Genomic DNA, 17,430 nt, shown 5'->3' on the forward strand with positions numbered 1-17,430 from the left:
CTGTTTCACATATACAGCATCAATATGTATTTGATAAATCTATACTTAAGACAACACCACAGCATATGTTAAGGCAAGAAAAGACTATTTTTAATGACAGCCAATGTTCAATGCATGTTGTTACTACTATGAAAACAATCTTAATGGCACATCTGGTACACTTAAGCTCTTAATTTTAACTTTATTTTATACATAATCGTAGCCTACATGTCATAATTTCACTGTATCAACAGAATTGCATAAATCACAGGCACAAATTGTAGCTGAAACTGCTTTAAAAAAAAAAAAAAAAAAAGAGGGTTGTCAGAAATTTAGCACACACATCAGTCTACCCTGCACACAGCCCTGTTACACCGTAAACAGGAAGCTGTTTCTTCATATTTCCTTGTAAGGCACAAACTTGCATACATATAAGCTTTAGTCAGTGAGGTCAGAGAGTCAGGAAACATCTAGAAGATCAGTGTCCAACAGAGACGGACACGTTAACTGCTGAAAGTGTGACCCTCAAATTACAGGATGGTTTTCTGCACTGTAACCACCAGAGCTCAGACACAGAGTCCCATGTGACACAAACAATCCAGCCTTGCTCTCTCATACTAATGTAGATAAATCTGGAAACACTGTTTAAAATGTCCCAACTTTTCTGTCTACACAATTGCTTACATAAAAAGTCCGCCATCCACTGAACTGCCAAAACAATAGAAAAAACACATATCTCTTTTGCTGGGCAGGCGCCGGCCAACTGAGCCAGGAGCTCAGTTCTACCAAAGATGTTTCCACTGTTTTTGAACGGTTGTTTACTGAGCAAGGGGGAACAACGAACTGCGCAAGGAGTCGTTTTGGATGTGTAGCTAAAGCCTGGATCATATCACGATGTATACTTCAACATTTCCGAAACATTTTTCCTCATGACAATAAAATCAAGACTTGTTCAACCTCATCGGCTTTGGACAGCATCATTGCCAAAACAAAAACCCATTTTGGATAGTCAAAAACCCCAGGCCACTGACAATGGAAAGCCAATATGAAGACAAAAAGATGGATTTTCAAATTAACTCACATAAGGACATGGACATGGCCTCAGCCAGTGCCTGGTCCTGCCGGCAAAAGCTCCCCAAAAGATCCCATTGCTGATCCCGGCATTACAGGGCCAGCTCAACTTGGATTTTACTGTGTGAAGTCACCAACAGTTAAAATAGGGCAGATCCAAACAGCAACAAGGACTATCAAATCAGATTGTTGCAGCATGGCGTAACGGCGCTCTGTGTGTTTGTCTGTGTGAGTGTGTGTGTGTGTGAGTGATTCCCGCACCCCATCCATCCCCTCCCAACTCCACCACATTTCTGTGCAGTGAGCAGAGGTTTACATAAACAGCCACAGTTCTCTATCTAGGAATGGGAGTCAGAGAGAGGAAGGTATTAGCTCAGTATTAGAAAACCAGCCCAAGACTGATGCACATATTTCAACCTCACATGATAGTATGCTGGGTATGAAGAACTCCTTTGATCACTGTGGTCTCAACTCAAAGACACAAAGTAGCTTGAATCGATTCATTTCGACCAGATTCTGGATCAATTTGGCAACGACAAAGATTGCAGAATACGAATGAATACACTACAAGTCTTTGGCTGTAGTTTTATCCATAATAATGGACATTCAGGGTTGTCGGTTGTGTGGTATTAAAGAGACATTCAATAAGAAAAACTAAATGAAAAAAGTAATTTCTAATAAAAGTCTACATTGAAACTGATGGCCACAGATCCCCCCTTACATTTGTGTCCTTGCACCTTCCAATATAAAGGATGCTCTGACTTTACTTTGAATGAACTTCTTTGTAGACTTGAAATCAAATACATATCTCAACAATAAGAACTGCCCAAGTGCCCAGGACAAGTAAAATGCCACACTGGGCTAGTAAATCCAGCAACTCAGAGCAACTCACTTGCCCTCAAACTAATTAAACACACTGTTTTTTAATGGAGTTGATGATGGAAGTAGCTAAGGAGTAAGCCATCTTGCTTCCATCTCATCTCTTTCACGAAATGCATTTGCGCATTACCAATCGAACAAATGGAAAAGTGAAAATGGAAGCAGGTAAAGGCTAAATTTGTCAGTTGAAGTGCAAGTGAGCATTTTAATTTGTTTTTGTTTTTTTCTTCAAATGCAGGTCAAGTTTCTGAAAAACATTGCTGGAGTGGTGCAACAAGAGCCAACACCATCTCGCTCGCATGGCAGCTATGAATGCTGCCGACAACCCCTGAGTTGTTGTTGTTGTTATTGATAACTGCTAATAAATAAAACAATTTGTACAGGGGCAAATACAAACTACCTTTGAGTAAGTACATTTCTAACCCACTTGCCCAACCAGGCAAGTGAAAAAAAGAAACAGTAACGCTGAGCCCTGAAGAAAGAGGTAATATGTGGCTAAAAAACTGATAAAAAGTTATCAAAGCCAGACACAATGGCCCAACTCTCAGCATGCCTACACATTATGCCGAACAGATAGACTTCACATCTTTAGCATGCTCTCTAACCCCTAACAAAGACCGATGAGAACACTGCGATTCATAATTATTGTCTCTGCTTTCCAAAGGCTGAATTCAAATAACCCTCTCAGCCTTTACAATCAATTATGAAATGCAAACAATGTTAATGTTGCATTGAAGTGTCTGTCGAAAGCAGGCAAAACTAAAAAACACCAGCAATCACACTTGAATGTATTTGCTTGTGAATTGTGGGAGTCAAAAGGTCAGGTTATGTTTTTCATTCTCCACTTGTGTTGCTGTTGGAAAAGACTGCCAGGAACACACAAACACACACACACACACACAAATAAAAAAAATGTATTGGCAAGTAAGGAGTGGTTGTAAGGGATACTTGGAAAGATAAGAGCAGAGGAGGAAGCACTTAGGAAAGGCACCCCAACAGTTAATTTCCTTTTGCAGTGCATATTGCCTTCCTGGCCAACGCTCAAAACGCAGCTGGTGGAGTCCTCAGTTCATGACCCCCATTGTCTGCAGGCTCTGTGAACATGGACAACCCAAACGTACAATGGCAATCGACGACCAGCGATATGGCTTCATTGTGAAAGACAGGATTCTGTTTGTGGCCCATTAAACTTACAGTAAAGTCTGATAGCAATGTATGAGAACAAAATGCAACAGTTGACAACACAAATACAGTAATAGGTAATTACTTTAAACTCATTTATGTTTGAAATGGTGAGTAAAATTCAAATGGATTCACTGATAACAGCTTCTTACCAGCAACAGGTGCGTTAATATCTTTATTCTACCTAGATTCCTCCGATCTTTTATTACCGATTCCGATCTTGTAAAAATAACGTGATCAGCGCCGATACCCGATCCGATCCCTACTAACTTCACTGTTTACTGCTTTACAATGTGACATTCTTTGCCTTCACCTCATTCATTGTTTTTATGTATCGCACACCTTTTCATCCATTAATGCTAATGCTGTCTTATTTCATCACAAAAAGCATCATGCAATCTGTCCATTTGATGAATTGGATGTTTGGTGGGTCAAGGGGGCCACTCAGGGCGCAGGGGCTAGTGCTAACAGGCAGCCCACTCTTGAGCCTGCCGCTCTGGTACACACTGTTCTCATGCATGACCACCTCCTCCGGACACACACACACACACACACACACACACACACACACACAGATACACAAAAAACATACACTTCCCGGAAGTGGGCAGGTCAGGAGCTGAGAGATGAGATCCTGCAGACAGCACAGGGTGTCTGGGGAGCATACTGATATACATACACACACACACACACACACACACACACACACACACACAGACACACGCACAGACACATGCACAGGCACCTACATGGTGGGCCACTTCAAACACATTCCACAGCATGCACAGCATTGTCGGAAAATGCCACTGTGCACTCCAGTGAAGAGTGCCTGAGTATCCAAATGGGCTACAGACAAACTCGCACACAAACAGGGGGCATCTCTAGTCATCCTAATTTTACAAATCAACATGTTACTCTACCGGCAGAGTTGGAATAACTATTCAACTGAAGTTCATGAATAAATGAGACTGCTTTGGACACTTAATTCAGATCATCAGGGTGGGAGTTACTTTAGGTTTTGCACTCTGTGTTGTAGACTTGGTTTAAGAAGCATACAGGCTGTGGAAGCATACATAACAACGCATGCATACACACATGCAGCACACTACCCCTTTCCAACAGAGCTGTGCTCACAAGCCTGAGAGGAACAAGAAGGGGGCAAGGCTCCCAGTTGCACAACTTGTTTTTCGCGATTTAGACCAGGAGACAGCTCAGCGGTTACTTCAGAAAACTACTGATAACTATGACAAACAGCCCAATCAGAGTCAACACAAATGCTTTGGTACATTGTCCGGAGAGCGCTCAGCCGATCACAACCACAGCATGGTTTACATATCAATACAGCTTCCTCTTTCCCATGACTGAGGTGGAGATGTGCACATTCAGAATTAAAGTATTCTAAGTATTTTGGTTGTTGCCCCCCCGGCTCCCACTCCACCCCCCCAGGCGTAAACATCTCAAGAGTGCCAAATATGGTCACTTCCCAGAGAATTGAGTAAATCAGGAACCAGAAGCAGCCAATGATATGAACCCCACTCCCTGAGAGAGAGAGAGAGAGAGAGAGAGAGAGAGAGAGAGAGAGAGAGAGAGAGAGAGAATGAAAGAAGAAAGAGGAGGAAGGAGGGGTACCAGCAGCCCTGTCTCCTAAGACCCCTTTTCAGGGGCCTCTGTTCTGTCTGCATACATGACCTGTGTAAAGTAGCCAGAACATTTCCTTTGAAGCTGGCCACTGGGAGCCATTTTAAGTGATATAACTCAAAGTTTCAAGAGCCACAACATTGCTTAATTAAAGACAACACTATTTTATTAATAGTCTAATTAAGGTGCACTGTTGCCCAAATTTTTTGGCTCATTTGCTCAACTCACATGTGCTAGCTTCATGCGCTGAAAACACTTTGTGGACTTGTGCAACACATCATCTAAGAACTCCACACAAATCTCAAAAGTGTTAATGTAGGCCGAAGGTTAAAGCACTGATAAACAAGTTAAATGTGCATTAATTAATTTCACTTGTATTCCAGCTGCTCTTTATCTACAGTGAATATGTTTTCCACTGTGACATTCATTCATTCAAACTGAGACAACAGCCGTGAATCACCACATGGTCACAAGTATTATCTACTTTAAGTAATCATCTTTTCTTCTCTCATTCAGTCATCTCCTGCTGTTAAATTATACTTTTAACAATGTTAAGAGCTTGAATATATAATGCAGTCAATTGTACAGCTGGGAAATTAATTTATGAGTCAAGTCTGTGTATTTCTGTAACTTTGGTCAATGTGATGTTTCTTATTTAAATGTTAAATATCATGTTAATCCCAGTGAGAACTTTTAGACTTTAGATTAACTTGTCAGAATACATTTGTTACATTTAGTCTATTTGTGTCTAAGGACTCATTGTGTGTGTGCACATACATGGCCAATAAAGGTGATTACTTTCCACCATTATATGACTGCTTTATTGCAACAGCAGCCAACAATGATCGCTCCGACTGAAAACACCATATTTCAAATTATCACTCCTCTGATATTATTAAGGCGAGGTCATTACAGCGGAATCGTTATCTCCTGCTTCATCTCTGGCAAAGCATCACGTCACTGTTTATAATACGCGCTGTTATATTATTACAATCACTCCCCCAATTCATTGATTTAAAGAAAGAAAAGGAAACACCACAGGAAAGACATCCTCCGACGAGGAAGGAAGACGCCCATACTTTGGTGCGATCTGCTAAAGAGCAATGTAGGCTAATCCACCACCTATAAAGAGACTTCTTAGCGTCGGCGGCTAATTTGTTTACGTTCAGGCTGCAGCAGCACCCTGTGTGTGTGTGTGCGTTGTTTTGGTGTGTGTGTGTCTGTCGCCATGAGAGGCCTAGCTGCGCTCACAGGGCCAATCCTGCTACTCCCAGTTTAGACTCGCTGCAGCAGACCACACTCGTCCAGTTACAGCGACTAATCCGGCCCTGGGGCTGGCGCATCCAACACAGGCCGCTACTTTTATGTACCTTTAAGAGACGGCGCGAGGGGGGGCGGGGATATTACTCAATAAATTTACGCAAGAATATCAATTATTAGCGCGCGGCTACTCGTACGCAACAACTGAAATTACTAGCCCCCTTAATTAGACGCTGTGCCAAACTTTACGCATGCGCCAGAGCGCAGGCGAGAGTCTCGTGACTGAAATTACCATCCTAATTGATAAAATTAAGACAATAACACAGTCGGAAGCACTGTAAGCTTTCACCAGGGAGTAAAACCGTGTATTTATATGCCAAAAATATTTATTTTTTTAATAATAACCAAACAATAATATCCCTATTGTAACTGAATGTGTCTCTATGGAGTTTTGTGGTGTGTTTATGTTGTTTTTAATCACACTTGATAGCAGTTTATCCTTCTATAATGATACACTAATGTCACACAAATGTAAATGCAACATCCACTGTATTATTTAAGCATTAAACAATTTTAAAAATGGCGAAAATTGTTATTTTTTTCTGCATGCCCAGCCAGGAAAAGAGTGAAAATACGCGCTACGACTATCACACAGAAGCTCTGCTTGGGAAAAAACAATATAAAACATAAAAGCAATACTCACTTTCTCCGTTTATTAGTCCACACTGGCAGATAATGCAGGTGACGAGGATAAAAAACACAATTTGTGCTCGCAGCTTTAGCGTCCACCGTCTCATTTTGACGTGAAGATAAGTTGTGCTCTCCTCTTGAAGCTTCTCGACACAAAACAAAACAAAAAAAAAACTCCAGTCTTGTCTCCAGTCCTTTATTTCAATATCAAAAAGTATTGAACAAACTCTTAAAAATTAAGGTCCAGCAGAGTCAAGTGATTCAACGTTGCCCCCCGCAAACCGGGGGGGAGTAGTAAATTTATGAGTATCTTCCCAGCCAAGTTTGTGATATATGTGAGCCCTGGAAAAAATGTAGACCACTAAATAACGTGATCTTGGGTTCTGGCAACACATGTGCGAGTAAAGATCTTCATTTTCCATAAGTGAAGGCGACAGTCCACGTTCATCTGTTTGATTTTGGTGCTCCAGTGAATCAAGAGAGAAATAACTATTATTATTAATATCCTACACGCATGGAAGGGGGGCTGGTGTTGGAGGTCCCCGAAGGAGGTCCACTGGCCCCGGGCTCATTTCTCTGTAATGCACAGCTCCAAATGAGGGAAGACCCACTTCAAAAAGCAACTGCTGAGAAGTATTTTTCCTTTCGTTAAAAAGCAGCCTCCTCTTGTGCTCCTCCAGCCGACATGAGCTGAAGTTATGGATATCGCCAAACGCAGAGCCAAGAACGGGAGTTGGCGAGCTTTGCGCTTTCTCCTTTGAAGTCCACAGGTCTTTATAACACCCCGTTTGCTTGTATGGTCTCAGGAGCTCACCCTTTTTAAGACAGATGCGAGCACATCCCAGGAAACTCCTCCGAGCAGCTACGTGCAGGAAAAACGTGCAGCGACACACAGCTTTCCCCACTACGACCTTCCTCTGAACTCCTTCACCCCCGCTGACCACCACGCCGCAAACGAATGAACACCCATAAAACGACAAAACGGGAGAAAGAAAACAAAGAAGGGAAACTTGGGGAGGAAAACGTTACTTGTTTCCCATCCGCCGTTGAAGGAGGAGGAAGAAAAAACGGTAAAATAACGGCTCCGTTAAACCTGCACGTTGCTAGGGAAGTGAGAAAACTCTCCACCACGCCGCCCGTTTCTTTTTCTCAGATTAACGTTAGCTGCTGGGGGAAAAACAGCTAACGTTAGCTAGCTAATCCAAAACAAACGAGGTTTCAGTGTCGGCGATAGAGTTAAAAATTTAAAAAAAAAAACACACACACACATACACGCAGACAAAGTCAGTATCTCGTCTCCGGTAGTCAAAAAACGATGAGGTAAACAAACATAAAAAGACTTAAAAAGACGGGTCAAGTGTAAAAACTTGGATTCCCGTTCCGTTTAGCGGTTGCTCTCCCTCAGGTTCCCCCTCTTTCCGTCTCTCTTTCTGCGAGTCTCTCCGCCAGTAAACAAGTCCTGCCAGTCACCTCAGCTGGGCCACACATGGTCTGAGGGAAAACCCGGAGCGGATTCCTGCTAACACAAGCAGCATAGTCCGGATCTGGACTGTCTGAGCCGGGGCTGCCGTTAGTGGTGTCAAAACACCGGTGCTCTTTGTTGAGGGGGGGGGGGGCTCCATACACATCAACATCTTTAAGAAACTGAAATAAAAATAAAACAGGACTGGATATATGTTTAAATATAATTAAATATGTCGAGCAGAAGAACCATTTCCTGACATGAGACGGTCTGTGTGTTCAAATGGAAAATCACCTGTTAAAATGCCTAGTTAATATTCACCACAGTGGACTCTTTGATAAAGGGAAGTTTCCAATATTTTTTCATTTTTAAACCTTTAATACACATTGTGGACGAAATAACAGAAGTTCAAATAAAACAAATTATTATTATTATTATTATTAATTTGTCGTTGTCTCGGTTGATTGTTGGTCGGTTAAATGTCAAAATGGTGAAAATGCCCATTTTGATCAAATACATTCAGCTTGCTATCATATGTGATAAAGAAAAGCAGATAATACTCATGTGAGACGTTTGGAATTTGATGTCCACTGCTGCCTTTTGCTTCAAAATGTATGAATCTGTTGATCAATAATCAAAATATTAGTTAGTTAATATTCACCACAGTGGACTGTTTGATAAAGGGAAGTTTCCAATATTTTTCATTTTTAAACCTTTAATACACATTGTGGTCAAAATAAAAGAACTTTAAAAGCTGCAGCTAACAAATATTTTTATTATTATTAATCTGCTGATCATTGTCCAGATTAACTGATTAATTGTTAAATATCAGAAAAAGATATTCAGCTTGCCATCATATAGGCTATGAAAAAGAAAAGCAGATAATACTCGTGAGATGTTTTAAATTTGATATTGAGAGCTCTTTTTGCTCAAAAAATGTATGAGTCTGTTAACCAATAATCAAAATAGTTAATTGGTGTGTTAATATTCACCACAGTGGACTGTTTGATAAAGGAACATTTCCAATATTTTTCATTTTGTGGACAAAATAACAGAAACACAACAGCCCTGCAGTAGTTAACAGTTTTAAGGCTGGAGTTAACCAATATTTTCATAATCATTAATCTGCTGATCATTGTCTCAGTTGATTGTTGGTCTGTGAAATATCAGAAAATAGTGAAAATGCCCATTTTGATCAAAGATATTCAGCTTGTTATCATATATGATAAAGAAAAGCAAATAATACTCATGTTAGAAGTTTGAAATTTGGTATCAACTGCTGTTTTGCTCGACAAATGTCTGAAAATGTCAATCAACAAATCAAAATAGTTAATTGGTTAATCTTGTCAGCAATCAGTTTGATAATATTTTTAAGATTAGAGGCTGTCAGTCAGTTTTTCTGTTTGGCATATAGGGTCTTAATAAGGATAAGATAAGATATGATAAGACACAATTATTTCTCAACTAAATACAAAATCAACTCATATTTTAATTTGAATTTTATTAGCACACAAGATGTGATTAAACGGTAACTAATTATTTTAAAGATAAACTGATACATTAACTATGGCACGGGTGTTTTTTCAGATAAGATTTAAATGAGAGTAATGATGGACAGGTTTTAATGAAGTGGAGACTGTCATTCCAGAGTATAGGTCCTCTTCAAATTTCTTTCCACTTGAAGATGAGCCTTGATTTAAGTTGCTACAGTATTGTGTTTTAGTAGATGGGAATTCACTGATTTGTGCCACATAAATCATTAATATGCAAACATATTTTAAAGTTGCAGTGTGAAGGATTTAGGGCCATCTGCTGGCAGAAATTGTGTATAATCTTCATAAGTATGTTTTTATCAGTTTATGATCACCTGAAAACAAGAATCTTTGTTTTCATTACCTTATAATGAGCCACTTACATCAGAGGCCTGTATATGGAACAGGTTCTTTTCCATAGAGTCGGCCTAAGCTGCCGCCTCTAGGGCTGAAAAATTAAGCCAACACCAAAGTTCGAAAAATTGCAGTTCTTTGAGGGGCCACTTGACACTGGCTCCAGAATCCAGTCAATCCCATGGATGTGTTGAGAGACCTGGATACAGCATTGAGGGCAGGACCCTGTTCATTCCTATCCCGGATGATTGGCGCCGCTTCTGCAACATGGGGCCTATAGAGCAGGCGCATTAGAGACTTCCGTCAGCTGAGCCAGATACATCACGTTTAGCACTCCAATAACTTGAATGGAGATAAAATTATTTAATCTGGTAGCTCTTTTAGACATTGAAAATGTTATCAGACCGAATTAATGAAATCCTGATAGTGGAACAAGTCAGGTTGGAGTCGGGTTGTGACTCTCAAAACAATGTATCTACAGATTTACCAACGTCTTTTTCCCAGTGTAAGTCAATGGGAAGGAGTTGGGGTTTTTTTGGGCCCAATGGCAAAACGTGACGGACCCAGGAGTTTCATTACCACTGTCTGGCCACTATGAAAATTTGTGTCAACCATTTGCCAATAGTGTCATTAGCTTCTCAGTCAGATCCACCTCTCGCTCCTCCACAGCTTCAGCCTCTCAAATATGGTCACTACTGGCTCCAAAAAACCAAGATGGCCACAGCCGCAATGCCGAATTTGAGGCTTCTAAATGGAGGTCTACAAACCTATGGTTGACATCATGGTAGCTACGTCCATTATTTTTACAGTCTATGAGTCCACCATGTTGTTTCTACAGTAGCCCAGAACGCCCAAACCAAACCCTGTCTCCAGATACAGACATTTGTGTTGTTGCACCACCTACATGCTCAGCACATGGTAGAAGTTCAAGTTCTGCAACCTCTAGATTCCACTAAATCCCACATACTACATCTTTAAGCATTTTTTTGTTTACTTGTCACCTGATATATGTTTCAGTAGCAACATATATCTTGGCTGCGCGATTTATCTGAGATACTAGCTTAGAAAATTGTTTTGTTTTTTGAAAGACAGACCTTTTTTTCTTTTCAAAAATTTCCTGAAAAATTTTAGGTTGCAAGTTTACATGGAAAAAGATACAGAGTGTTTGAATTGAACCTCAACTGTAGGAAGAGACTGCATTTATTAAAGCCACAGGTGAAGCAAAAATGATACAGTTCCTTTTTTCTCCACTAACAATGTCCCAACATGCATTCATGCTGAACCAAGCAGCACGTGACAGTCGATCCATACTTCTAAGATATTGTACAGCAGGTTAACATGCAGCTACTTCATAATGATTTTACATTTTTCACCAGATTTTCTCTTTCACATTGTCTGTGGAGTCTTGAAATTTGTGGGCAAAACAAAGTAGCTGTGTGTCATAGAGCAGTGTAAACATTACACACTGCCTTGGCCCTGCAGCCAGGAAGTAAAATACCTGCCTGCATTAAGGAAGGTACACACAGTTCCCTCAGATTTGCATAGCAAATATCCTTATAATGAAACCTGCCATACTGATGGAAATTAACTGCACACAATACCTGACAGTTTTTCCCTACTAACACTTAGAGGATGGCTGAATCTTGCCACGGTTCTCACCTTTATGAGAACAATACATGATAATAGATGAGAATAGAGTGGAACATGTGCGTCTTGTTTATCACGTAGGGGTGCAGTTTGTGTGCTTGGATGAGTACATACTGGTCTACTCTGGTGAGAGCTTGTGGAGCAGGCTTGTTAATCTGAGGAATGTTGTTACCCAGTGAACAGAGTAAATGAGGTCTTAGTGAGATTAAATGTCACAGGTCTGAAGGACTAAGGGTTGTGGAATCTAGTCAAAACAGATCTCTTTGTGGTAGTCACGCTGTCTGACGCCAACTGGAGGCACACACACACACACACACACACACACACACACACACACACACACACACACACACATGCGGTCTCCTTTCTCTTGTTCTCTTCACACACTTCCCCTCAGGTACTGTGCATAATACCAATTTCTTTCCTTTTTCAGTGGGAGTAAAGGAAGTCAAGTGAATGGCTTTTTATCCCACTAACCTACCTAGAGTGCTGTTATGAGTCTACACATGCAGCACTTGTGCAGCACTACAGCCGCTGTACTACGACTTCATTTCAGTAGGTGGCACTAAAAATAACTCCAGCCAATTCACTTACTCCAGATGTCAAACCGGGACAAAGGGATATAATGTTGTGAATAAATAGGATTAAATCTGACCAGAGAGGAAAGCGTAGGGAGCTTTGGGCTATGTCAAATAAACATTACATAATTCTGTCAGCGTATATGCAGCTCTGTGAGGTTGTAGGGATGCGCAGGGAGAGGATGCTTTAAATCATGACTGCAGATGAAAAATTTAAAATCAAGTACAGGTTTTTAAAGATTCCTGAACATTTTATTTTCTCTAGTTCTGTCACTCACAAATGCGGTATTCTCCACCGGGAACATGGATATCTCAGAGCTGTAGTGCCTGTCATGAACATGTTGACAGTTCTCTTTTTATCACAAGCTCTGGGGCAGAATCGGGATGTTTCCACCTGGTATCTGGTAGTTTATTCAGACTGCAGGATATGCAGATATGTGAATGACAGAAAGATGGTTGACAGTTGGAGAAAAAGCTGCAGGGTCAGCACTCATTGCATCAGTGAACGCTGCTCCTCAAGCCCCCGAATGTCCCAGTTTCTATCTTTTTGTTTCCTGGCAAAACAGCATGCACATATACATGGATTATCATGTGTAAAACTGGCAGGAGTAGCACAGCTAAATATTCTCTCACCAAGGTTTCTGCAATTTCTGCAGGTCCAGAAAGGTAACGTATAAGAAAGATGTCAAATTATTGTCCCTCTTCAAAACATTGAACTGATAGAAACTAATAATAATAATAATGTAATAATGATAAATATGATTTGCACCTTTCATACAAGAAATGCAGCACAAAGTGTTTTACAATAAGAGAATTACATGCACTGAGTGCTTCACATGAAAACAGACAGCAGGCAACTCTGTATAAAAAGAACATTTAAATACAATTGTAAACAACAAAACTGATAAAATAAAGTACATAGAAGGCATCATAGCTCAATATTAGTACAACTGTAAATCATAAGATCAGGTAAAATACAACATTTTAAAAGAATAACAGCAGTGTTAAGTGTAAAAAGAAAGAGTTTTAGGTCTGTATCAGGGAAATCATAGCTAGTTAAAGGCTGAAGTGAAGAGATAGGTACAGGAAATTAACCAAGTCTGTATCCCTGATTTTCCTTTGACTGTCGCTGGGAACCTCCAATAAATCAGCAGCAGATAATCGCAGTGTTCTTGAAGGCAAATAACAAGGGAGTTAGCAATGTAGCTTGGCCCTGGCACATTCAGGGCTTTGTATATAAGGAGGGAGAGCTTGAGAATAATTCTAAATGTTATAGGAAGGCAGTGCAGAGCAGCTAAAACTGGACTGATGTGCTCTCTGCACTTGGTTCTTTTTAATAGGCGAGTTTCAGAGTTTTTGAAGAGCTGAAGTCTCTAAAAAGTGCATCACAGTATTCGAATCAGCTTGAAATAGAGACATGAATCAGTTTATCAGCATCCTTTTAAATATATAAATGCTTGTACTTCAGCAATAAGGTGGAAAAATTATTTTTCCCTCACCTGGCTCACATGGGACTTGTGAGTGTAGTGTAGATCTGAATCTAGGATCACACCAGGACATGTAACCTCAGATGAATCCAGGGAGTTAATCTCCCTAGATTATTAAACAGCATTTCTTTGTTTGATAGGACTCCCTAAAGCAGGGGACAAGTGTCACCGTGGATGGATTACTGAACTGGCCTGCCAGGCACAGGCCCAGGGGCCCAAAGTGTCAGAGGGGCCATTGGCCTTCACCTGCAAAATGTCACTCAAATTCACATGTACAGATTGGGAAGAGACTCAAAATGACCACAAAGAGACTCAAAAAGGCCATGAAGAGATGCAAAGGAACTGCAAAGGAAAAACAAAATAACTACCTAAAAAAAACAACCACTGTGCCACTTGTGCCTCTGTGTAGGAGAAGTATTGGGGCTTCTGCATATCCGTGCCCAGGGGTCCATTGTCTCATAATCTGCCCATGAGTGCCCCTGTCAAAGCAAAGCTCAACATGAAGGCTGGAGATTACGCTGTCTTTACTTTATTCAGCAATGCCTTTATAAATGACAGACATAAAAACCATGAATAAATGAGTGGATGAGCATAATAAACGCAGATGCTTCCATACAGGGCACAAGGGGTCAGTGAATGATTAGATTAGGGATGCGCTGAGCTGCTTTTTCTCCCTTGTTACCGACTCCAATATACCTCAGCTCAGGTCCAAATGATATCTTGATTTGGCATCAGCCTCACTAAACAAGCAGCACTCAGGTGACTCCTTGGAGAGAAGCAGTATTAGATGGCATCCACACACACAAGTGAATGTGTGTATTTGTATTTCCCCCTCCTGCCCCACGAAATAAACTTCTGCAACATTAACTCCTACTACATATTATGTGTTTATCCCCCCCCTCTCTCTCTCTCACATACACACACACACACACACACACACAGATGCAGAAGGCAAAACGAACCCCCGCTCATTCTCTCTGCAGTCGCCTCTGTTGCAGCCTGTAAATGGAGGGATTAATATGTTTGAATGGAGAGAGTCTCTCTCCTTTGTTGGTGTGGAAGGCTCAGTAATTAGCTGCCTGGGGAGCCAGGAAGCAGGAACCTCCGTTCAGCCCGTGTGCGTGTCTGTGTATGCACGAGGGCATCTGTGTGTGTTTATGTGTGTGAGATGTCCACCAAGGAGAGGGTCATGAGCTTAAACAGACAAAGCATTCCTGGATTATCCTCCTCAAACGGCTCCCTGTGTTTGTGATTTACACTTTCAGCACTTGCTGTTTCTGCACTTCAGTCCCTGCAGCCTGCAGCTGAGACAAACAAACGTTACTGCCTCTCTCACTGTCGGATTCCCCTGTTGTCTCTCAATCACACAATGCAGTCACATGTACGTATTGTCATTTGAGCAAGAGGGTCCACACCTATTCCTCTCATGCGGAGGAGCTGCACATCACTCCTCTGCAGCCTCTGCACACATGTGACTCTGAAAAGGGAGTTTGCACAAACACACACAACAGGATGCACAGCTGATGCACTTCATGCACATTATCTGTGGCGAAAGGAAGTTATATATTTTGGTGCATCTGCAGAAAATATCAGTACACAATCAGTGAATTCCCTCTGTGTCTTTCAATAAGTAAATGACGCTCATGCAAAACACTGCACTGGTATTACACTCATACTGTAACAGGTCTGTGATGTGGAACATGATCCGCTCTTCTTCCTGTACAGGTGCAGCGGGTGTGGGGGCGCGCGACAGGCATTTTGTGGCTGTTTTTCAAAATCTATTTTGACTTCATCATCGTCATGGTTGGATATATAGTAATTAGATATTAAATTATAACTGATGTAAGCTAAGAAGCTGTCCGCTGACATCTAAATGTAGTCCTTAGTGATGTTTTATTTTAGCAGCTAATGACATCAGCCTCAGCTGTACTTCTTGTTCAGAGTTAATTAGCAAAATGTTAGCATGCTAACACACTAAGCTAAGCTGCTTAATATGGTAAACACTATACTTGCTTGCATTTGCAAGTGGCTGATCCTAGGTGTTTTTACCGACCCATTGCAGCATTTCAAAGTGGCTGATCCTGGGTGTTTGTACTGACCCTTTGCAGCATTTCAAAGTGGCTGATCCTAGATGTTTTTACTGACCCTTTGCAGCATTTCCAAGTGGCTGATCTTTGGTGTTTTTACCTACCCTTTGCAGCGTTTCCAAGTGGCTGATCCTGGGTGTTTTTACCGACCCTTTGCAGCATTTCCAAGTGGCTGATCTTTGGTGTTTTTACTGACCCCTTGCAGCATTTCAAAGTGGCTGATCCTAGATGTTTTTACTGACCCTTTGCAGCATTTCAAAGTGGCTGATCTTTGGTGTTTTTATCAACCCTTTGCAGCATTTCCAAGTGGCTGATCCTGGGTGTTTTTACCGACCCTTTGCAGTGTTTCCAAGTGGCTGATCCCGGGTGTTTTTACTGACCCTTTGCAGCATTTCCAAGTGGCTGATCCCGGGTGTTTTTACTGACCCTTTGCAGCATTTCAAAGTGGCTGATCCTAGATGTTTTTACTGACCCTTTGCAGTGTTTCCAAGTGGCTGATCCTGGGTGTTTTTACCGACCCTTTGCAGTGTTTCCAAGTGGCTGATCCCGGGTGTTTTTACTGACCCTTTGCAGCATTTCCAAGTGGCTGATCCTGGGTGTTTTTACCGACCCTTTGCAGTGTTTCCAAGTGGCTGATCCCGGGTGTTTTTACTGACCCTTTGCAGCATTTCAAAGTGGCTGATCCTAGATGTTTTTACTGACCCTTTGCAGTGTTTCCAAGTGGCTGATCCTTGGTGTTTTTACCGACCCTTTGCAGCGTTTCCAAGTGGCTGATCCTGGGTGTTTTTACCGACTCTTCGCAGTGTTTCCAAGTGGCTGATCCTGGGTGTTTTTACCGACTCTTCGCAGTGTTTCCAAGTGGCTGATCCCGGGTGTTTTTACCAACCCTCCGCAATGTTTCCGAGCTGCTGATCCCATGTGTTTTTACTGACCCTCCGCAAAGGTTGTCTGACTACAGGGAGTATGCAGTATTCAGAGAAATGGGGCTTCATAGCAATGGGCATTTGTTTTTGGAATTATGGGCTGTTGGAAAAATGGGCTTTCAGTCCAGTGGGACACGGGGTTTTAGGCCATCAAAACAATGGGCTGTACTTGTTTAGGGACACTTATTTATATGATGCATCTTGTACTTCTGCTCTTGTGACACTTAAATCTACTGATGTAGGATTATTGAATTTATCTTATGTAGGTATTTGTAATATGTTTTCTTGTCGTGTTGTCTTTCATTCAGCTTTTAAATGGGATGAGGTGAAGCTGAATGAACTGAAGTGGTCCCAGGTGATCCCAGTGAAGTGGAGGCACCGACTCCCTGACTCAGTGTGAAACAGTTTATCTGAAATAGGAACAGCAAGGAAGATGAGGGAAGCTGCAGACTATAACAGTAGATGTCAGACTAAGCCATTGATGAGGAAGACTAAGGCTTTTGGAAAGAACATCGCGGTTGACTCAACACTGTGATTATGTGCCCTATGATGCATTCAGTGATCCGATAAATCTCACACACAGACCACACAACTCATGTTGATAATCCATGTTGATAACAGCTGCCTTTCAGGTTGTCGAATTGATCCGTGGAGCTTCAGT

At 41.4% G+C, this 17,430-nt stretch overlaps 1 protein-coding gene across 1 annotated transcript in view; it reads right to left on the minus strand.

The window, feature by feature from the left end:
* insrb (insulin receptor b) overlaps positions 1 to 8,150 on the minus strand; it is a 97,214-nt gene extending 89,064 nt beyond the window's left edge. Inside the window, exon 1 of the mRNA XM_049586948.1 lies at positions 6,713 to 8,150. Coding sequence (XP_049442905.1) covers positions 6,713 to 6,806 — 94 coding nt within the window. The 5' untranslated portion in view covers positions 6,807 to 8,150. The remainder of the gene's footprint in view (positions 1 to 6,712) is intronic.
* Between the last annotated feature and the right edge of the window lie 9,280 nt (positions 8,151 to 17,430).

The sequence above is a fragment of the Epinephelus fuscoguttatus genome, linkage group LG10 (genome assembly GCF_011397635.1).
Source record: "Epinephelus fuscoguttatus linkage group LG10, E.fuscoguttatus.final_Chr_v1".
NCBI classification, from domain to species: domain Eukaryota; kingdom Metazoa; phylum Chordata; class Actinopteri; order Perciformes; family Serranidae; genus Epinephelus; species Epinephelus fuscoguttatus.